The 23,555-nt window shown below is 38.3% G+C and overlaps 2 protein-coding genes across 9 annotated transcripts in view; one reads left to right on the forward strand and one right to left on the reverse strand.

Moving 5' to 3' along the window:
* Positions 1–16,219, forward strand: part of NIPA2 (NIPA magnesium transporter 2) — a 31,044-nt gene extending 14,825 nt beyond the window's left edge. For all 6 annotated transcript variants that reach the window (XM_087856740.1, XM_087856739.1, XM_087856738.1 and 3 more), the window contains 3 exons: positions 9,088–9,178; positions 10,351–10,511; positions 14,713–16,219. In XM_087856740.1, coding sequence (XP_087712866.1) covers positions 9,088–9,178; positions 10,351–10,511; positions 14,713–15,347 — 887 coding nt within the window. In that variant the 3' untranslated portion in view covers positions 15,348–16,219. The remainder of the gene's footprint in view (positions 1–9,087; positions 9,179–10,350; positions 10,512–14,712) is intronic.
* A 1,138-nt stretch (positions 16,220–17,357) lies between these two features.
* CYFIP1 (cytoplasmic FMR1 interacting protein 1) overlaps positions 17,358–23,555 on the reverse strand; it is a 121,873-nt gene continuing 115,675 nt past the window's right edge. For 2 of the 3 annotated variants that reach the window (XM_045795309.2, XM_045795310.2), the window contains exons 29-31: positions 20,967–21,205; positions 20,354–20,501; positions 17,358–18,159 (exon numbers count right to left, since the gene is read on the reverse strand). In XM_045795309.2, the coding sequence (XP_045651265.1) occupies positions 17,995–18,159; positions 20,354–20,501; positions 20,967–21,205 (552 nt within the window). In that variant the 3' untranslated portion in view covers positions 17,358–17,994. The remainder of the gene's footprint in view (positions 18,160–20,353; positions 20,502–20,966; positions 21,206–23,555) is intronic. The other variant, XM_087856736.1, reaches the window with a different exon arrangement.

The raw sequence follows: 23,555 nt of genomic DNA on the forward strand, positions 1-23,555 counted from the left end.
GCTCCTGATCCCAGGGTCCTGGGATTGAGCTCCACATTGGGCTCCCTGCTAGCGGGGGCCTGCTTCTCCCTCTGGCTGTTGCTCCCCCTGCGTGTGCTTGCTCCCCCCCCCCAACTCCCATGTCAAATAAATAAAATCTTTAAAAAAAAAAAAAAAAGAAGGGATGATGTATGGCTTCTAAGGCCAAGTCACCAAGGCATTGTAACTCCACCTTGATAGCTTGGATTGCTTACTCTGAGGGAAACCAGCTGTAGTGGTGTTAAGACATACAGGCAGCCTGAAGAAGGTCCCCTGGCTATAGCCAGTACAAACTTGTCAGTCATGTGACTAAGCCACCTTGGTTGTGTCCTTCAGCTCCAATCCAGCCTTCAGATGACTGTAGCCCCAACTTACATCTTTGACTGTAGACCTCTTAAAAAACCCTGAGTGAGAAGTCTTGACCAACAGAAACTATGAGAAGCCATGAAGTCTTGACCAACAGAAAATATGGCTTTTGTTTTAAGGTGCTAAATTTTGGAGTGCTTTATTTTAAATATAGCACTGGATTAAAGCCTGAAGGTGACATTAAAGAGGCAAGAATAGTAAAGGAGTGAATGTGGGGGAAGTAGGTGGGGGTAAGTTGGGAGAAGTAATGAGGGCCTAGACCATGTCCAGGTCACAGAAAGAACTTTATGTGTGGGAAGTCATTGGAGACTTTTGAATAAAGGGATGACATTTGATTTAGGTTTTAATAAGATCTCTTAGGCTGCTTTGTTGAGGCATAGACCACATAGGACCAGAAGTAGAAAAACCAGGCGAGAGGCTGTTAGAGTAATCAGATAAGAGGTGGTGATGGCATGGACTCAGGGTCCATGTGTATAAAGTGTAAAGTGAGTGTGTAAAGAAGTGATAGACTTCTGGATGTGTTTTGAAGGTAGAACTGATAAGATTTGCTGAAAACAAGTTAAAAGGCTGGATAGAATATAAAAACCACCTCTTAAAAGCATGAACAAGCGAACACGTAATGAATTACCTAGCCAAGATCAGGGAGGGGTGTAGTGCTCAGAAGGATAAGCTGGAGACACTTCTGCCCTAGAGGTAATTGCAGACTTCAGAGCAGGCAGTTGAGAGGTAGAGTGAACTTTTGAACTGGGCTAAGGATCAGATTCAGGTGCTGCTAAGAATGGGAACCAGTACGAGATTATTGTATTGGAATTATAAAAACAAATAACAAAAACTAACTTCATGTCTTTTACAAGATGCACATAGAATATAGAATGGCTGGAAGAGAAAGATGGAAAGCATACCTGAAGAAAGTTGAGATTGCTGAGTATACTCGAAAATATACTTCAAAGCAAAAACCATTACTGGAGATAGAGGATTATTTCATAAAGATAACTGGTTCAACTCATCAGGAAGCTTTAACAATTCTAACTTTATTTAATAATATGGCCTTGAAATAGTCAAAGCAGCAGTTGACAGAGCAACAGGAGAAATAGACAAATCCAGAATCATATGGTGAAATATTAATATAACACTCTCACTATAGGGGAAGGAAAGTAAAATTGTTACGGCTATAGAACATTTGAAGAGCAAATTTAGCCAACTTCACTTGTTGGACTTATGTCACTGATCTACATTGTTTTCAAAGGCATATGGAATATTAATATAATGGACTGTTCACTAGGCCATAAAGCCAGTCTTAAATTATTTAAAAGATTTAATGAAGTATTTTCATGGATTCATTATAATTACACTAGAGATCAGTAGCAAAAAGATTACATAAAAATCCCCATGTTGAAGATGTAGAAATACACTTAATGTCCATGGTTCAAAGAAAGTCAGAATGAAAACTAGAAAATATTTTAAAAATATGTTTAAGTTAGAAAATAATATGTTGGTGTCGAATACAAAGTATCATAACTTGTGAACATAATACTGAAGTAATTAAAGTTTACATTTTTTTTTAAAGATTTATTTATTTTAGAGAGAAAACTTGAGTGGGAGGGGCAGGGGAAGAGGGAGCAGAGAGCTTGATGTGGGGCTTGATCTCATGACCCTGCGATCAGGACCTGAGCTGAAACCAAGAGTCGGATGCCTAACCAAGTATGCCACCCACGTGCCTGTGAAGTTCACAGTTTTAGATAAATATAATTCAAAACAAGGAAGGTGGGGCATCTAGTTCAAGAAAAAAGAAAAAGAATGGCAAAATAAACACAAAAATGTAGAAGGAAGTAAAAAGAAGAGCTATAATTAAGTAGAAAACAAAAAGTATTAAAACCGACATTTGAGGGGTGCCTAGGTGGCTCAGTCAGTTAAACGTCTGCTTTCAGTTTCGATCATGATCCCAGGGTCCTGGGATCGAGCCCCGCATTGGGCTCCCTGCTCAGCGGAGACTCTGCTTCTCCCTCTGCCTGCCACTCTGCTTGTGCTCTCTGTCTCTCAAATAAATAAAACAAAACAAAACAAAAAAACATTTGAGGGGCGCCTTGGCGGCTCAGTCAGTTAAGCATCTGCCTTTGGCGCAGGCCAAAGGTACTCGATTCCAGGACCCCAGGATCATGCTCCGTCATGATCAAGTCCCACTCAGCAGGGAGTCTGCTTCTTCCTCTCCCTCTGCTCCTCCTCCACTCTCATGCTTTCTCTATCTATCTCAAGTAAATTAAAAGAAAAAATGACACTACCTTAAAAATTCAAGACACATTTTAAAAAAATAAATAAAATTTGTATGGTAATACAGAAGTCCAAGTAAAGCAAAGATACTCCTTTTTTAATTTTTAAATTTAAATTTAGATAGTTAACATGCAGTGCAATACTGGTTTCAGGAGTAGAATTCAGTGATTCATCACTTACATACAACACCCAGTGCTCATCACAAGTGCACTCTTTAATACCCATCCCCTGTCTAGCCTGCCTCCGCCCACGTCCCTCAGTCAACCCTCAGTTTGTTCTCTATCATTAAGAGTCTCTATGGCTTGTTTCCTGCTCTCCTTTTTTTCATTTCTGCCTTCCCCTATGCTTATCTGTTTTCTTTCTTAAATTCCTCATATGAGTGAGATCATAGGGTATTTGTCTTTCTCTGATTTATTTCACTTAGCATAATACACTCTAGCTCCATCCATGTCATTGCAAATGGCAAGATTTCATTCTTTTTGATGGCTGAGTAATATTCCATTGTACATGCATACCACATCTTCTTTATCCACCCATCAGTTGATGGACATTTGGGCTCTCTCCATAGAATGGCTATTGTTGATAATGCTGCTATAAACAAGGGGGTGTATGTACCCCTTCAAATCTGTATTTTGTATCCTTTGGGTAAATACCTAGGAGTGCAACTTGCTAGATTGTAGGGTGGTTCTCTTTTTAACTTTTTGAGGAACCTCCAAACTGTTCTCCAGAGTGGCTGTACCAGTTTTCTTTCCCACCAACAGTGCAAGAGGGTTCCCCTTTCTCCACATCCTCACCAGCACCTCTTGTTTCTTGTCTTGTTAATTTTAGCCATTCTGACAGGTGTGAAGTGGTATCTTATCTGGTTTTGATTCGTATTTCCCTGATGATTAGTAATGTTGAGTATCTTTTCATATATCTCTTAGCCATCTGGATGTCGTCTTTGGAAAAAGTGTCTGCTCATGTCTTCTGCCCATTTGTTAACTAGATTACTTGTTTTTTTGGGTGTTGAGTTTGATAAGTTCCTTATGGATTTTGGATACTAACCCTTTATCAGTATGTCATTTGCAAAATATCTTTTACCATTATGTGGGCTGCCTTTTGTTTTCTTTGCTGTGCAGAAGCTCTTTATCTTGATGAAGTCCTAAAACCTCATTTTTGCTATTGTTTGCCAAAGCAAAGATATTAAGAGATGAAAGTATTTGCTCTACTGGGTATCGAGCTTTATTATGAAGCTACACTAATTAAGTCAGTATGGTACTGTGCCAGAATACATAAACCAACACAATACAGTGGAGATCCCTGAAACACCCACAGATAGTATAGTTATTATGAAGGTGGTATTGAAATAGGGAAATGTGCTTTTCAGTAAGTATTGTTGTAACAATCCATATGGAAAAATTAAAATTTGATTTCTACTGCAGTCCATAAATAAAGACCAACTTAAGGTGGTTCATAAGCTTAAATGTGAAAGGTGGAACACTAAACAATTTAGAGAACAAAGAATTTCAAGAGAGATCTCTCATACAAGAAATGGGTAAGATAGGGGATTAAGTGTACACTTAAGCACTGAATAATGTATAGAATTGTCAAATCACTATATCGTACACCTGAAACTAACATAACACTGTATGTTAACTATACTGGAATTAAAATAAAAAATTAAAAAGGATTTGTCATACAATTTGTAAGAAGCACCAACCACAAAGGAAAATATTTTAAAATTTGACATTACAATTAAGAACTTTTGGTCAAGAGTATAAAAGAATAAAAAGGTAAATTACAGAATACTAAAAAATGACTAATTTTTTAATTTAATTTTTTATGACTTTTTCTAATAATTTTTTATTATGTTAGTCACCATACAGTACATCCCTAGTTTTTGATGTAAATTTCCATGATTCATTACTTGCGTATAACACCCAGAGCACCATGCAATACGTGCCCTCCTTAATACCCATCACCAGCCTATCCCATTCCCTCACCCCCCTTCCTCTCTGAAGCCCTCAGTTTGTTTCCCAGAGTCCATAGTCTCTCATGGTTTATTCCCCATTCTGTTTACCCCCCCTTTCTTCTTCCCTTTCTTCTACCGATCTTCCTACTTCTATGTTCCAGAAATGAGTGAAACCATATGATAATTGTCTTTCTCTGCTTGACTTATTTTGCTTAGCATTATCTCCTCCACTCCTGTCCATGTTGAAGCAAATGTTGAGAAATTGTTCTTTTTGATGGCTGAGTAATATTCCAGTGTATATATGGACCACAGCTTCTTAATCCATTCATCTGTTGAAGGATATCTCGGCTCCTTCCACGATTTAGCTATTGTGGACAATGCTGCTATGAACATTGGGGTGCATATGGCCCTTCTCTTCACTACATCTGTATGTTTGGGGTAAATACCCAGTAGTGCAATGGCTGGATCATAGGGTAGCTCAATTTTTAACTTTGTAAGGGACCTCCACACTGTTTTCCAAAGTGGCTCTACCAACTTGCATTCCCACCAACAATGTAAGAAGGATCCCCTTTCTCCACGTCCTCTCCAACATTTGTTGTTTCCGGCCTTGTCCATTTTTGCCATTCTAACTGGCGTAAGGTGGTATCTCAGTGTGGTTTTGATTTGAATTTCCCTGATGCCTAATAATTTTGAACATTTTTTCATGGGTCTGTTAGCCATTTGTATGTCTTCATTGGAAAAGTGTCTGTTCATATCATTTGCCCATTTTTTGCTTTGATTATTTGTTTCACGTGTGTTGAGTTTGAGAAGCCCTTTGTAGATCCTGGTACTATTCTTTTATCTGTAGTGTCATTTGCAATCATCTTCTCCCATTCCTTGGGCTGCCTCTTAGTTGGGACTGTTTCCTTGGCTGTGCAGAAGCTTTTTATCTTGATGAAGTCCCACAAATTCATTTTTTCTTTTGTTTCTCTTGCCTTTGGAGATGTGTCATGAAAAAGGTTGCTGTGGCTGATGTCATAGAGGTTGCTGCCTATGTTCTTCTCTAGGATTTTGATGGATTCCTGTATCACATCGAGGTCTTTCATCCATTTGGAGTTTATCTTTGTGTATGGTGTGAGAGAGTGGTCAAGTTTCATTCTTTTGCATGTAGCTGTCCAATTTTCCCAGCACCATTGATTGAAGAGACTGTCTTTTTTCCACTGGATGTTTTTTCTTGCTTTGTCAAGGATTAGTTGCCCAAAGAGCCGAGGGTCCATTTCTGAGAGTCTATTCTGTTCCATTGGTCTATGTGTCTGTTTTTGTGCCAATACCATGCTGTCTTTGTGATGACAGCTTTGTAGTATAGCTTGAAATCTGGCAACGTGATGCCCCCAGCTTTATTTTTCCTTTCCAGCAATTCCTTGACGTTGTGGGGCCTTTTCTGGTTCCACACAAATTTAAGGGCTGTTTGTTCAGCTCTTTGAAAAATGTCATTGGTGGTTTGATCGGGATGGCATTGAAAGTGTAGATTGCTGTGGGTAGCATAGACATTTTAACTATGTTTATTCTTCCAATCCATGAACATGGAATGTTTTTCCATCTTTTTGTGTCTTCTTCAATGTCTTTCAAGAGTGATTTATAGTTTCTAGAGTATAGATCCTTTATCTCTCTGGTCAAGTTGATTCTGAGATATCATATGATTTTTGGTGGTATGGTAAATGGAATAGATTCCCTAATTTCTCTTTCTTCAGACTCATTGTTCGTGTATAGAAATGCAACTGATTTCTGAGCATTGATTTTGTGTCCTGCCACATTACTGAATTGCTCTATAACATCTAGTAGTTTGAGGGTGGAGTCTTTTAGGTTTTCTATAAAGAGTATCATGTCATCTGCGAAGAGAGACAGTTTGACTTCTTTGCTGATTTGAATACCTTTTATCCCTTTTTGTTCTCTGATTGCTGTTGCAAGGACTTCTAGTACTATGTTGAATAATAATGGCAAGAGTGGGCATCCTTGTAATGTTCCTGATCTTAAGGGAAAGGCTCACAACTTTTCCCCATTGAGAATGATTTTTGCTGTAGGCTTTTCATAGATGGTTTTTATGAAATTGAGAAATGTACCCTCTGTCCCTACACTCTGAAGTGTTTCAATCCTTTCCTGCAAGGATGCTGTATTTTGCCACATGCTTTTTGTGCATCAATTGAGAGGATCATATGGTTCTTGACTCTTTTCTTGTTGATGTGATCTATCACACTGACAGATTTGCAAATGTTGAACCACCCTTCCATCCCAGGGATGAATCCCACTTGGTCATGATGGATGATCCTTTTAATGTGCTGTTGGATCCTATTAGCTAGGATCTTGTTGAGAATTTTGGCGTCCATATTCATCAGGGATATCAGTCTGTAATTCTCCTTTTTGATGGGGTCTTTGCCTGGGTTGGGGATCAAGGTCATACTGGCCTCATAGAATGAGTTTGGTAGTTTTCCTTCTGTTTCTATTTTTTGAAACAGCTTTAGGAGAATAGGTATTATTTCTTCTTTGAATGTTTGGTAGAATTCTCCGGGGAATCGCTCAGGCCCTGGACTCTTGGTTTTTGGAAGGTTTTGATCACTGTGGCAATCTCTTCATAATTAATCAGTCTTTTTAAAAAATCAATTTCTTCCTGTTTCAGTCTTGGTAGTTATAGGTTTCCAGGAAGGCATCCATTTCTTCCAGGTTGTTTAATTTATTGGCATAAAGCTGTTGATAAAAGTTTCTAGTGATCCTTCCTATTTCATTGGTGTTGGTTGTGACCTCTCCCCTTTCATTCATAATTTTATTAATTTGTGTCCTTTCTCTATTCGTTTGAATAAGTTTGGCCAGTGGCTTATCAATCTTATTTATTCTTTCAATGAACCAGCTTCTAGTTCTGTTGATCTGCTCTACTGTGCTTCCTGGTTTCTAATTCATTGATCTCTGCTCTAATCTTGATCAACTGCTTTCTCGTGCCTGGGTTAGGCCTGTTCTTCTGTTCCAGCTCCAGCTTCTTGAAGTGAGAATATAAAAACTGCATTTTAGGGGGCGCCTGGGTGGCACAGCGGTTAAGCGTCTGCCTTCCGCTCAGGGCGTGATCCCGGCGTTATGGGATCGAGCCCCACATCAGGCTCTTCTGCTAGGAGCCTGCTTCTTCCTCTCCCACTCCCCCTGCTTGTGTTCCCTCTCTCGCTGGCTGTCTCTATCTCTGTCGAATAAATAAATAAAATCTTAAAAAAAAAAAAAACTGCATTTTAGATTTTTCTATTCTTTTGAGTGAGGTTTGGATGGCTATGTATTTCCCCATTAGGACTGCCTTTGCAGTATCCCATAGGTTTTGGACCGTTGTGTTTTCATTCTCGTTGGTGTCCAGGTTTAAATTGATTTTTAATTTCCTGGTTTACCCAATCATTCTTAAGCAGGATGGTTCTTAGTTTCCAAGTGTTTGAGTTTCTTCCAAAAAAAATGACTAATGTTTTTAACCACAGAAGGTTCATGTCCAAAATCCTGCCTTCACCACATTCATTCCTTTCTACACTGCATGGTTAACCACTTGCCATGTATTTTGCCTATTTTCCGTCACTTAAATGTAAATTTTTAGGAGAACAGTATTTTTTTTTTAATTTTAATTTTTTAATGATTTTTACTTATTGAGAGAGCATGAGAGAGAGAGTGAGCACAAGCAGATAGGAGGGCCAGAGGGAGAGGGACAAGCAGACTCCCTGCTGAGCTGGCCTAAGGCAGTTGCTTAACCAGCTGAGTCACCTGGGTGCTCAGGAGAACAGTATTTTTCTTTTGCTGTCGGCTGTATTTCCTGATCCTAGAACAGCGTCTGGCACATTGTAAGTACCTACGGATGTCTTTTGAAAAAACTAGTGAAAAAGACTTAGGAGAAGTGTTTTCACACAGTTTTAGCTGCTTTTAATTGATTTGTATTTGTTGTGATAGGACGTAAGTATATTAAAAGTTTTTTAAAAAAATCTATATGTAAGCATAAATTGATCTCTTCAATTAAAATTAAAGTTTGGATTCTATTCTAATGTTGATAATTTACAGGAGAACCCTTATGCATAGATGGGAGAAAATAAATTACTAAATACATTGAAGTAGCATATAAAATTGGACCCTTCAACAATATGGGAATTAGGGGCATTGACCCCCTGTGCAGTTGAAAATCTGCATATAACTCTTGACTCCCCAAAAACTTTACCATTAGCGTAGTATTGACCGGAATCCTTAACCAGTAACTTAGTTGATTAACACATACTTTGTATGTTATATGTATTATATACTGTATTCTAAACAATAAACTAGAGAAAAGAAAATCATACAAAATACATTTACGGTGCTGTTAAAAATCCACACCAGTGGTTGCTTAAAGTTTAAACTCTTGTTAAGTTCAAGGGTCAACTGTATATGAAAATAAAATGCAGGCATTTCCATTTTGAATGATTTGCTCTGAGAGTTTTCTTTTGTTGTCTGTCTCCAAGTGGGAGCAGGTGAGGTGGCCAACTTTGCTGCATATGCCTTTGCACCAGCCACCCTAGTGACTCCATTAGGAGCTCTCAGCGTCCTAGTAAGGTAAGGATGCTATGCTTCGTGTGTAGGAACAGTAGTCAGTATATTAGTCCATAAAGCATTCAGTGCCATTTAGGTACACATGCTCAGCGTAATTTACATTTAAACAATCTTGAAAACTTTTTTTTTTTAAGCTGCGTAGTAATTTGCTTTTAAAGGGTTATCTTTGGTGCACAGGCATGCTGTCAATTTGTAGGAGTAAATGCTTATATGCTTTGTCTTGCTTGTATTCAGAGCAGCAGTAGTTGTACTTTTATTACAATTTTTTAAAATCTCCAGTTGGTCTTGTCATAACACTGAACATTTGAGACATGTACACTTTGGTAGATGGTGGTTGGTGATAAATCAGTTTCTATACCTACAGAAAAACAATGATTGGTGCAAGTTTATGTGCCTCTACAGACTGCTCTGGGGTACTCCTTTGGAAGGAGCAGTCCAAGACTTGTCCTTTTTCTGATGTTTTAATGATAAGCCCAGACAGCTAAACCCATATTGAAGTTTGGATTTTGGTTACTATTTTCAAAGTTGATTGATTGATTGATAGGTTTTTTAAATCTTTGTTTTCCCCCAAGATAGTGTTCTGTGTGTATAAATCAATATTATATGTAAGTTACATAATTTTTCAAGATACTGTATAATCTGTAGTATATGAAGATGTATTGTGGTACATGCCTTTCACCCTTAATTTTCTCTATGTTATGTTGTATTTATAGGTTTACATTATATATTTTTTAGGTTTGGTTAAAACTGGGTATAAAGTATTAAAACTTGATAATTTAATAGGCAAATTATATAGAATTACATGAACACATAGGAAGGATGCATCAACCAGTATGGATAAATTAAAATTGAGCAAATTTTAAGCATTGGTTTTCTTAATTAGGTTATAAATTTGTACTGCAGCTCCATTTAGTGTAAATTTCATAATGATTTTCTACAGTAGAAATATGGTAACTATACTAGTTTAATGTATGAAGAAACCATTGTTTTGCCGGAAACTTTCATTTTATGAATGAATGTGCCTTTTCTTTACCTAGTCTGAAAGCCAAAGAATCTTTGCAAGTTCACAGTGTCTTAGTGTTTTAATAATTTAAATTCTGTGTTGTGTTGATATTTAAAAATGAGAAAAGTGGTTGATTATTTTAATATTCTCCACCCCCCATTCCCCATTTTAGTGCCATTCTTTCTTCATACTTTCTAAATGAAAGACTTAATCTTCATGGGAAAATTGGATGTTTGCTAAGTATTCTAGGATCTACAAGTATGATCATTCATGCTCCAAAAGAAGAGGAGATTGAGACTTTAAATGAAATGTCTCACAAGCTGGGAGATCCAGGTAAGAAACAAAAACTTTATCAGTCTTACTTTTTACTTTTCAATTTAGTTTTTATTTTAACCAGAATTTTATGTGCATGTAAAGAGGCAAATTGTTCTACATAGCTTATGAAAAATAATTGTCATTTTCACTTCCACCAGCCCTAAACGCCTTGTTTATTTTGTTCTTTAACTCTTTGTCTCTAAATAAATGCTTATACTGCTGCTACTCTCTTTGGCTTTAGGCATCATCTGTTACATCCAGTATCTACTGTATCTACCTGGTTTTGTTTAAATGACGTATTTACCTTATAATCACTATATAACTTTTTTTCCCAGCTGAGCCATATGATACAACTACTTTTCCTTCCTTGTTTATGTTTTTTCTTAACTGATAATGATCTTTGATCACTTTTCTCTGAATTTATCAATCCATCCTGAAACTCTTCTCCAGTGGTCTTATTTCTGCCCTCAGTAATTTCAAACACATTAGGTATTCTGCAATTTCATATCTTCTGGAAATTTCTCCCAGAGTCTTATTTGGCCTTAGTCCAGACTGGTGTCTTGAACCGGCAGCACATTTGTCATTGTGGACTTTACGTCATCAGCATCCTGAAGGATCCCCTTCACTTTCTCTTTTTTTCTTGGCTCTGAATCCTAGGTTTGCTCCCTCATTTTGGTTGGGGCCACTATTGTAGGAGACAGGAAAGGCAAGGAAGAGTTGAGACTTTTTAAGACCTTGTATATATAAAAATGTCTTTAATCTATGTAACCTCATTGTCTTCTCACTTCCAGTGTTGCTAAGAAATCAAACACAATTGATTCTTTATCTTTTATATGTGACCCATATTTTGTCTTTAGCAACCTTTAGGATGTCCTCTTCGGAGCTGAAATTTTCCACTGAGGTACCTAGATGTGGGCTACTTTTTATCCACTGTGCTACGTACTTGATGGATTTTTTAAAAATTTGTAAATGTGTATTTTATTTTAGGAAATCAGATTCATTCTTTGATATTCTTTGTTTTCTTTTTGTGAAACTTGTCTTACTCTTCTGTTGATTGGACCTCCTGAAATATACAATGACTTTTCTTATATATATTTTTCTCCCCTGTTTTTACCACTTTTTCCTTCTAGCTCTGTCTTTTGGGAGATTTCCTCAGTTTTGTGTTCCCAGCCCTACTTTTGAGTTTTTATTTCTGCTGTTACATTTTTAATTTTCAGGAGCTTGCTTTTGCTCTTTGGTTGTGTGTGTGTGTCCAAAAAAAATAAATAAATAACATGAAATTCACCTTCAACATTTTGCGTATGGACAGTACACAATTGTCAACCATATGTGTTGTGTGGTGCAGCAAGTCCCCAGAAAGTCCTGTTTATTTAAAAGTTTTTCTGCAGGGGCGCCTGGGTGGCTCAGTCGTTAAACGTCTGCCTTCAGCTCAGGGCATGATCCCGGAGTCCTGGAATCGAGCCCCACATCAGGCTCCTCCGCTGGGAGCCTGCTTCTTCCTCTCCCACTCCCCCTGCTTGTGTTCCCTGTCTCTCTGGCTGTCTCTCTGTCAAATAAATAAATAAAATCTTTAAAAATAAAATAAAAGTCTTTCTGCAAACTTCAATATCAGGATTATTTTTGGGCTCTGTTTTTTCTTTTGTTTTCAGTCATCTAGTTTTGTCTTTAGGCAGTTTCACATAAATGCTGGACATAGAATATTAAAAAGTGTAAAGACTATGAGTGATGTTTTATTCTTTCAGAAAGAACCTAAATTTCTTCTGTTGGGCAGATATAAGTACAATAGATCACCTTTAACTTGAAGTGTTTCTTCACTCTTTGTTGAGACTGGTTTCTTTCCATTTTGCCCATATTCTTAATCGTAGCCCTTCTTTCTCTCAACTGTGAAAGCCTGGGATGTTTACTTGGACCCACCACCTGGGTGAACTTTGAATGGCAGTGTCTCTGTCAGCATTCCAAGACGTGGGTGTCTTCACTCAGCTCTCTGGCATTTTCACCAGGCTGTCTACATGGTTTCTCAGACCTAGGCGTGTACAGCTTCTGTGCACACAAGTGCCTTAAGGGGAGTTGCACACAGAAACTTGGGCTCAACTTCTCTAGAGTTCCTTCCTTCTGGAATCTTTTTTTTTTTTTTTTAAAGATTTTATTTATTTATGTGACAGAGAGACAGCCAGCAAGAGAGGGAACACAGCAGGGGAGTGGGAGAGGAAGAAGCAGGCTCCCAGCCGAGGAGCCCGATGTGGGACTCGATCCCGGAAAGCCGGGATCACGCCCTGAGCCAAAGGCAGACGCTTAACGACTGCGCTACCTAGGCGCCCCCTTCCTTCTGGAATCTTGGCCCCTTGTATCCCAGCTGCTTAGGCAGCCCAAAATTCCAAGTTTTTATTTTTACCTAGTCCACTGAAACTTCCACAAGCTCCAGGTCACCACTTTCTGCTGGTGTTTATGCCCCTCTTTATTCCCTGCTTTAGAATTGACAGTCATCACAAGGGAGAAAGCAGAGGTGAGTATTGACCTTGTCTTTTTCTCCAGATTTTCACCTTTCAAGTTCCAGATGTTTTGATTGCTCTGGTATTTCATCATTCTCTCTGAAGATTTATTAATAGCAATTATTATTTTTGTTGGATGGTGATTTATCTGTTCTGAAGTTTTCCTCTGTCTACACTGAGCAAACAAAGGCTTCGTGTTTTTCTGTTTGTTTTGGTGCCTCTCCTGGTGATCCTTGGCTGCCTTCAGAAATCAGGCTTGTCAGATCCCCAGCAAAGTCTCCTGCCTGAGTCCTAGGAGTTGAGTGGGAAAGGAGGAGTTAATGTCATAGACCTAGACCTTACCCAACTCTCTGTTTTATTGTGGCACCTACACATAACTGGCCAAAGTACTCCAGTTTGCTGTGGCAAGAATTGCAGTCACTCAGATGTTCAGAACTGAGCAGGGTTCCTGGGGTCTTAATGCTTCTTTAATAGACTTTCAGCCAGGTCTCCTGTTTTTGTCTCTCCTTTACCCCACTTCCAGAGGTACATTGCATCTTTGGAGTGTTCTGTGCTGCAAACGGAATTACTTTCCCATCTTTCATCATTGTTGATGTGGGATTCAGCTTTCTTGGATGTGTTATAGCAGTTGTGAGTTTATCTTCTGCTTTCTGGCTTCCATAATATTGTTGCTATCATCTCCTTTACCCGTTCCTGTTTTTTTTTTTTTTTTAAAGATTTTATTTATTTATTCAACAGAGATAGAGACAGCCAGCGAGAGAGGGAACACAAGCAGGGGGAGTGGGAGAGGAAGAAGCAGGCTCATAGCAGAGGAGCCTGATGTGGGGCTCAATCCCATAATGCTGGGATCACGCCCTGAGCCGAAGGCAGACGCTCAACCGCTGTGTCACCCAGGCGCCCCAACCCGTTCCTGTTTTTGTATGTTCGCTTCCTTAAAAGTCCTGTTACTGTTTATTTTATCGGCAGAGTTTAAGGAGGGAACAGAATAAATTCGTGTGACTTCTGTGGCTCAGTTTCCTCATCTTAAAATGCAGATGATGGTGTCTATATTATAGGGTGGATGTGCGGATTAAATGAGTTAATCAGTGCAAATTGCTGAGAAAAGTACCTGGGCTATGGTGCTACACAGTTGTTAGCTAGTACCATGCTGGGTTCAGTTCTCCATATTCAACCAGAACCCTGACAGTATTTTTGATTCTCTTATTGATTTTGCTATATTTACCGCAGTGGTTGTCTCTAAATATTTAAAAAATGTACTCCTTTTAGGACAAACTTGATTCATAACTGCTGTTCTTTTTAGCATCTGTAAATTGTTGAGTGTTTAAGGTCATCTCAGGATTTTTCTCCACTAGTTTGATTGTTTCCATTCTTGGAGTTAGAGCATTCCTGTGGGTGGGAAGTAGATATTCTAGAGTAGATAGCTGCAAATCATCACCGTTTTCTGTGATCTAAACCTGGTCTCCATTTTCTATGATCTGATTATCATGAGGCCTAAGATGCCATGTTAAAAATGTTAGTGATGTAAGTTTATGAATATGAAGCATAGTGTAATCTTCCAGTATATGTATGTTTTTATGAGTGCACTTTTGCTGGGGCAGCAAAAGAAAGCTAATATTTATTTTAAGGCCACACCTTTTCTCCTTCCTATTAATATTTGTTTTGTATTCTCAGGGTTTTTTTTTTAGTATGTACGCATTTGACTAAATACAACTTTTCTTTACCTCCTCCAGGTTTTGTGGTCTTTGCAACGCTTGTGGTCATTGTGTCATTGATACTAATCTTTGTGGTGGGACCTCGCCATGGACAGACAAACATTCTTGTGTACATAACAATCTGCTCTGTAATTGGAGCGCTCTCAGTCTCCTGTGTTAAGGGCCTGGGCATTGCTATCAAAGAGCTGTTTGCTGGAAAGCCTGTGCTGCGACATCCCCTGGCCTGGATTCTGCTGCTGAGCCTTATAGTCTGTGTGAGCACACAGATTAATTACCTGAACAGGGCCCTGGATATATTCAGCACTTCCATCGTGACTCCCATATATTATGTATTCTTTACAACATCAGTTTTAACTTGTTCAGCTATTCTTTTTAAGGAGTGGCAAGATATGTCTGTTAATGATGTCCTTGGTACTTTGAGTGGCTTCTTTACAATCATTGTGGGAATATTCTTGTTGCATGCCTTTAAAGACGTCAGCTTTAGTCTAGCAAGTCTCCCTGTGTCTTTTCGAAAAGACGAAAAAGCAATGAATGGCAATCTCTCTAACATGTATGAAGTTCTTAATAATAATGAAGAAAGCTTAACCTGTGGAATTGAACAACACAGTGGTGAAAATATCTCCCGAAGAAACGGAAATCTCACAGCTTTTTAAGAAAAATGTAATTAAAAGATTAATCTATAATTGTGTTATAAAGTGAATTTGAATATCAGAATGTGTCTGAAAAAGCATCGTTCTCAAAAAATGTTCTCTAGAGACAATCTTTTTTAAAGTTTCACTGATTTGGACCAAGAAATTACTTTTCTTATATTTACGTGATGGTAGCTCACTAAAATGACCTCAGTACATGGCCAATTTCTATTAACATATTATTATTATAGAGGTATTTTAAATTTTTCCTTCACCAAAATCTAAATGCACTGACAGTTTTAAGTCTATAAAAATGCTTTATTTTTTCATTGGTGATGAAAATCTGAAATGTACATTTGTCATCCCCACTCCATCAATCCCTTGAAGGCTTTTTGATTTAAAAAGGAACAAAATTTTCCTAATACATTATCCTGTGACTTACCTTACTTATAAAAATGACTCCTGTTTGATGAATTATTTTAATTTTGAAATGTTTAAGATAATCCTAAATTATTAAATGAAGAAAAACTCAATTTACCAAACAAAAAAGGGGAAGAAGTTGCCCGATGGGAGATGTTTCTCACACTGTGACTTCTCACCACACATTTGATGGTCTTCCTACTCCTTGATGGCGCCTTGTTAAACCAGCGCATCCTGCATCTGTCACACTGCAGCCTGACTGGTTTTATTCTCCACTTTAATCCCTTGGTATGGAGTCTTGATTTACCATTTTACATCAACTCTTGTACTTTTCATTATATTTTCATAATGAGTTATATTGTCATTTAGATCTTTTAACAACTCTGGGAAATAAAGTCAAAAGACTAAATTTAGCTCATGTTACAATAAACAGACAAGTTGAAACAGTTCTAAGTCTGAATGCTTAGAACAAACAAGATGTTTGTAAAATATGGTTTCTTTGTACCCAGTATTTTACTTTGCTTTAGAATTTGTTCAGATACTCTATTGTGGTCTTCTAAAAATGTCCATGAAAAAATGTTTATGGAAAATTTCAAATGTATGCCAAAAAGGTAGAATAGTATAATGAACTCCATCCAGCTTCAGAACCAATCATCATAGCAATGAATTGCACTTTAAAAAGTAGACCATTTCCACCTGCGTAGTAGGAAGAACATGGCTTGTTCCCACTGTGCTGCTCCTGCCGAGGTCACACAGCTTGACCCCTACTGTGTAACCAGTCACCACTGGTGCCTCACTGTCCTTGCCTGGGGGTTGCTGGAGCCTCACAGTGGTGATGGCACCAATGTCCCACCACACAACTCTCCACTGGCTTTATCAGGGCAGAGTTACCGGTCTACAAGTTTTGTGAAATAAATTCCCTTTCCCCAGCATTTTTTAATCCTCTAAGGAGCTTTCGTAGACATTTTTTTTTTTCTGATTGCCTCCCCCATGTAATCTTAATATCACAGATATACTATGTGTTTATGTACTATAATACCTGCACTTTGTACCTAATAGAGTAAGAACTAATTTTCACCCCCATGGGTGTGATAACGGCACCTCAGAAAATGCATACATTAATAAATTCCTAATTCAACATCCTACAGCACTTGAAATTGTACATAAATGTTTACTACCTATTATTTGCTTTATAACTGAGTTTTAGAGAACTTAGTAATATGAATTAAATTTAGCCATTAATCATAATTCCTCATAATCTATACTTCGGTATAGGGTGAGCAGATACTACTTTAGTCTGTGGCAGAATGCTGGCCCCAGGGTTATTCACATTACCAAAAGCAACATTTTTAGGTAACTTGGTAAAGGACAGTTCTATTTCATAGTAAGTCAGGGTTAAAGAGGACAGTGGAATAGTTCACAGACTTTATTTTCAGTAGCACGTATGATGCTGGATTTTAGTGTTCTGTTTCCAAAGCCATATGGCAGTTACTCCCTATCATGATCTTGTCCCTTCTTGCAAGGCTGCAGGTGACCTAGACTCAGATCTCCTGGGCCAGCTCTATGCAGATAAGTAAAGGCACAGGGTCACAACACTAAATGAATAAACACAAATAAGTTTTACTAGTTTTATTTCTGTAACCTTTAAATCATACCTTACAAATTAGATTCTGTCACAACTGGATTTAGTAGGAGCAGAGGAATCAAGTTCACTATTTTCTGAAACACTGACACAAAAAGGAGGGAACAATGACTTAGAAAAGGTTACTCATAAAAGACCATCAGAAAAATCCCTAAACAAAAGCTAAATCATCATTAAGTTTAATTGGTAGTGCATTTATTACAATGAGCTGGTAGTAAGTTTCTTAAGTCCATAAATCTTTCCCCAAACATTACTGATCCTTTGCTAAGGAATAAATGGATGAACTCAGCAGCACTTTGACATAGCTAGCTGTTGGAACATTCCATAGAAAAATGGAAAGTAAGTCTGAAAGAACATGATGGCAACAATCAGCCAATATTCTCAGGCTTTCTAATCACCAAAAGCATATACAATTTTAGTCTAGAAAAATAAGTCAATTTTATAAAATTAAGCATTTAAATTGAAAAGTACCCCCTTTAACAAGCACAGAGATACTGAAAAATAGTCCCTAAAAATCTCGCTAAATCGTTTATGGAAAGAAAAACATGCCCTTATAGTTATTAAATGCAGTCAGTACTGGGACTCTTCAAAAACATGAAGTACAGGTCCTCAGCTGCTGGCCAGGGACTGGTGGATAGGTGGCTGAAAGCAGCGAACATGCTCCACGGGGGTGCTTTCTCCATCACCAGACTTCAAGTACTTGTCCAAGATAGTAATGATCTCATCATTTAGAATTTGGAACTTGCGAATTCTCTCCACCATCTTCTTCAACGGCTGCAACAGTTAAAATTAGGATGTTTTGCTGTTAAAACGTGCATTTATTCACGTTCGAAATGGCAGGATTTTCACATTTTCTCATAAAAATCACAGCGAACTAGTACACATACTCTTTAATGTACCCATTGGAACAATGAATATATTTTGCATTTAAACACATCTCTCTATTGGTTTCATGCTGCTGACTTTAGCTTTATCTGTACAACTTACAGACCTATTCATTCAACACACAGGTATTAAGAAGCTGCTGTGTACTAAAAACTGGGACTGTAAAGATGAAAATAATATGGTCAGTGGGGAAAGTTTTAGATTCCCGTTCTTGTGGACAGGATACTTTGATAGACTCTGCCGATACAAGAGAACTGGATAAAGAACATACACATGTGCACACACACATGCACAAGAAGACACTAAAAAGCACTGCAGGTTTTGTCTATGCAGGAGGTAAAGCAGAAGCCAGGACCTCCTAAGGGACATATGCCAACAGCAGCAGCGAGATGAGATGTCCTGGGCTGCAGGCAAGCAGGAATACACCTAGAAACTCCCAATAAAGACAGGACCCTCTAAGTTGACCCCAATTTGGTAACAGTCAGTGGAGATGAGAAGCAAATAAAAATCTTGGGAGAAAAGCAATCTGTGGGGTGCCTGGGTTGTGAAGTCAGTCGAGCTTCCGACTCTTGGTTTCGGCTCAGGTCGTGATCTCAGCTTCATGAGATCCAGACCCACGTCAGGTTCCACACTCAGCATGGAATCTGCTTGAGTTTCCCTCTCTCTCAAATAAATAAATCTTTAAAAAACAAAAGAAGAGCAATCTAAGTTCAATTGGACAAGAGCTGGCAAATAAATCCAACACACAAAACATTTCAGAGTTTTAGATAACCTCTGAGGCCTCAGATACTAGAATTACAAGATATAAAATACATGAAATGTGTAAAAAAAAGGAAAAAAATTCATCGAAGAAGATAAAATTATTACCATCAAGATTTGAAAAACCAAATCAAACTTCTAAATATACACTCATATTATTCAAAACTAAAAACAGTAGATTAGACAGAACTGAAGTGAATTAGTTAACTGAATAATACAGTACTCTGGGACCAGCCCAGAAACCAGAAAATGAAGATATGGGAGGTAGAGTGGCCCCTTAAAGACTCCAAGCCCCAAGTCCTCAGATCCTATGAACATGTTACCTTCCATGGCAAAAGAGACTTTGAAAATGTAATTAAGATTATAGACTTTAAAATGGGGAAAGTACCCTGGATTTTCCAGGTAAGCCCAATCTAATCATATGAGAAAAGAACTTTCTCCAGGTGGAGGCAGGATATATGGCAGAAAGGAAAGTTAAAAGACTGGAAGCCTGGGAGGGACTTGAGATGGGGGCTAATGGCCAGCAAGGAAATGGGGACCTCAGTCCTCCAACTGCAAGGGACTGTGTCCAGCCAACCACCCGAATGAGCCTAGAAGCAGATTCATCCCTAGAGGCTCCAGAAAGGAACATAGCCCTACAGATAACACTAATTTTGGCCCTGAGATGATAAAGGACCCAGCTGAGCCATGCTGTACCCAGATTTCTGACCAACAGAACTGAGAGAATAGGTGTCATTTTAAACCACTAAGTCTCTGGCAATCTGTCGTGGATTAGGAAACTAATTAGAAAACTAACAGGATAACGGATATGGGCACCAGAAAAATGTCTAACAAGCACTTAAAATTGCAGTCCTAAAAGAGGAGAATGGAGGAAAAGACTAAAATACCTGAAAAGATACTGCCTGAGTATTTTCTAGAATTCAATTACAAACAATCCATAAAATGACAAAGGGAAAAAGATCTAAAGGCAGCCAGAACAAGCAAACAAACCAACAAATCAGACAAAAAACAAACCACACACACTTTGCCCCCAAAAAGAAGCCAGATAATCTGAAAATGCAGGTCCTATAAGGCTGTATAACAGGAAGCAGATCTAAGGACCCTAAAAAGAGAAAGAAAATGGAAATGGAACAATCAGTACTTTTACTGCCTGACTGCGTTACTTATCAAGTATATTTAAATTCATTTTGGAAATGAAAAGCTTCAGCTGGTGTCACCTTATGTACTGGGATGAAAAGCATTCCCCAAAAAGGACTTTCGGTAAGTACAAAGTATGATTATTTTGTGAAACTTCCACACATGGTGAAGATTTTCTTCCACATACCACATTTTTTATAATCTCATCTTTGCCATCATGTTTCTGGACTTTAAGTAGATGGTAGCAGAAATCCAGGACGGCAAAGCGCCGCTGTTGCCCAAGAAGTACGATGATCATACAGCCAGCCCAGTGGAGCCCGTCGCCAAAGCACTGCCTAGAAACACGAAGCAACAAGCACAATGGGCAATCAACAAAAAATTATGAAGTCTTTGATAAGTTTGTATCCAGATGTCACTGACCAAGGAATCTACTTGGAACAGGCCAGGAAGGGGATGCTGAGCAGCAGATGTGTCTTTCTTTTTGGCAAATATCTCTTTTGGGTTCCTCTGGCACACTGCTTTTTAACCTTTTTTTAGATCATGGACTCTTCAAGAATGACTTTGGGAAGCTGTGGACACCGCCCCCCCCCCCAAGAAAAATGCATACCCAACTTGCCTAAGTTTCCATGGATTCAGAGAACACCTAGAAATTTCACCCTAGGTCACCTCCTGAGCATGAAGAAAGAACCTCCACTTAAATGGCTTTAAAGCAGCTCAGCAATTTCTAGTCAACCTCCAGAGGAATGCAGTCTTCTGTGTTAGCCTGCTCCCACTTCCCTGTCCACTGAGCACATACTTACTCAACTGTAAACTCGTGTGTTCCCACAGGAATACAGTAGACAAACTGCATGGCACTCCACAGTCTGTGAAACTCAACACACTCATCCACATGCATGACTCCATTGCTGGGCAGAGGCCCACGCCAGATAGGGTCATCCAGAAAGGTCCGGATCCGAGTCAGGATGACTTCAAACATAGACAGGCCACAGCAGAGACGCTCCTTTGTCAGCAAGTCCCCCTCTCTCGCTATTGCAATTTGCTGTAGAAAGGATAGAACGTTATAAGCCAGGGCAGGAGGGTAGTAGACCGCTGAAACCAAATTACCCAGATCTGTTTCTGACTTACTAGAAAACTATCTTAATTTGCACAAGAGGATTTTTAGAAATAAGCATTAACAACATAAATATGTCAGCTATAGGTCTTCGTAGATTAAATATATTTCAGTCAAGGAGAACTGTCCAGTACAGCTATGCTTAACTGGGAGTGATTTTGCCTCCAGAGGACATGTGGCAATGTGTGGAGATATTTTTGGTTGTCACAGCTTGGGGTCAGGTGAGTGGCATCAAGTGTGTAGAGGCCAGGGATACTGTGTTTTTTCAAAAAATTTTCTTAAATTTTAATTCCAGTACAGTTAATATACAGTGTAATATTAGTTTCAGGTATACAATACAGTGATCCAAAAATTCCGTATACTACTCAGTGCTCATCAAGGAAAGTGTACTCTTAATATCCTTCACCTATTTCATCCATCACCCCACCCACCTCCCTCTAGTAAACCATCCATTTGTTCTCTGTACAAAGAGTCTGTTTTTTGATTTGTCTCTTTTTCTGTTCCCTTGTTCATTTGTTTTGTTTTTAAATTCCACATTTGAGTGAAATCATAAGGTATTTGTCTTTCTCTGATTGGCTTATTTCACTTAGCATAATACTCTCTAGCTCCATCCATATTGTTGCAAATGGCAAGATTTCATTTTTTATGACTGAATAATATTCCAGTGTGTGTGTGTGTGTGTGTGTGTGTGTGTGTGTGTGTGTCTACACATATATATCCACCACATTTTATCCATTCATCTATCAATGGACACGTGGGCTGTTTCCATAATCTACCTTTTATAAATAATGTTGCAATAAACACAGGGGTGCATATAACCTCTCCAAGTAGTGTTTTGTATTCTTTGGGTAAATATCCAGTAGTACAATTACTGGATCATAGGATAATTCTATTTTTAATTTACTGAGGAACCTTCAGACTCTTTTCCAGAGTGGATCCACCAGTATGCATTTCCACCAATGGTGAGCAAGCGTTCCTTTTTCTCGACATCCTCAGGAACACTTGTTTCTTGGGCTTTTAGCCATTCTGACAGGTGTGAGGTGATATCTGATCGTAGTTTTGATTTGCATTTCCATGACGACGAGTGATGTTGGCCACCTGGATGTCTTCTATGGAGAAATATCTGTTCATGTCTTCTGCCCATTTTTAATTGGATTGTTTTTTGGTGTTGAGTTGTATGTTATATATACTGGATACTAACCCTTTATCAGATGCCACTTGCAAATATCTCCTCCAATTCAACAGGCTGTCTTTTGGTTTTGTTGGTTGTATCCTCTTTTATGTGGAAGCTTTTAGTTTTATCAAGTCCCAACAGATTATTTTTGTTTTGTTTTCCTTGCTTTGAGAGACATATCTAGAAAGATGTTGTTATGGCCAACATCAGAGAAATTACTGTGTTCTCTTCTAGGATTTTTATGGATTGAGGTCTCACATCGAGGTCTCTATGTCTGCATGTAGTTGTCAAGTTTTCCCAGCACCATTTGTTGAAGAGACTTTTTCCCATTTCATATTCTTTCCTCTTTTGTCACAAATTAACGAACCATGTAATTGTGGGGTTGCTTCTAGTCTTTCTATGCTGTTCCATTGGCCACCATTTTTGTGCCAGTACCATACTATTTTGATCAGTACAGCTTTGCAGCATAACTTGTAATCTAGAATTGTGACACCTCCAACTTGGTTTTGCTTTCTCAAGATTGCTTTGGCCACTCGGGATTTTTTGTGGTTCCATACAAATTTTATGATTGCCTGTTCTAGTTCTGTGAAAAATGCTCTTGGTACTTTGACAGGGATTGCATTAAATCTGTACATTGCTTTGGGTGATATGGATATTTAACAATATTTATTCTCCCAATCCATGAGCATGAAATATCTATCCATTTGTTTGTAACATCTTCAATTTCTTTCAGCAATATTTTATAGTTTTCAGAGTACAGGTCTTTCACCTCCTTGGTTAAGTTTACTACTAAATATTTTACTATTTTGGTACAATTGTAACTGGGACTGTTGTCTAAATTTCTCTTTCTGCTGCTTCATTAGTGTACAGAATGCAATGGGTTTCTGTACATTGGTTTTGTATCCTGGGACTATACTGAATTCGTTTATCAGTTCTAGTAGTTTTTTGGTGGGGTCTTTAGGGTTCTGTATATATACTTATCATGTCATCTGCAAATAGTGAAAGTTTTACTTTTTCCTTACCAATCTCGATGCCCTTTCTTTCTGTTGTCTGAGTGCTGTGGCTAGGACTGCCAGTAACTATGTTGAATAAAAGTGATGAGAG

This window comes from Ursus americanus, chromosome 28 (genome assembly GCF_024610735.1).
Source record: "Ursus americanus isolate L20-20 chromosome 28, mUrsAme1.1.p, whole genome shotgun sequence".
Taxonomy (NCBI): Eukaryota; Metazoa; Chordata; class Mammalia; order Carnivora; family Ursidae; genus Ursus; species Ursus americanus.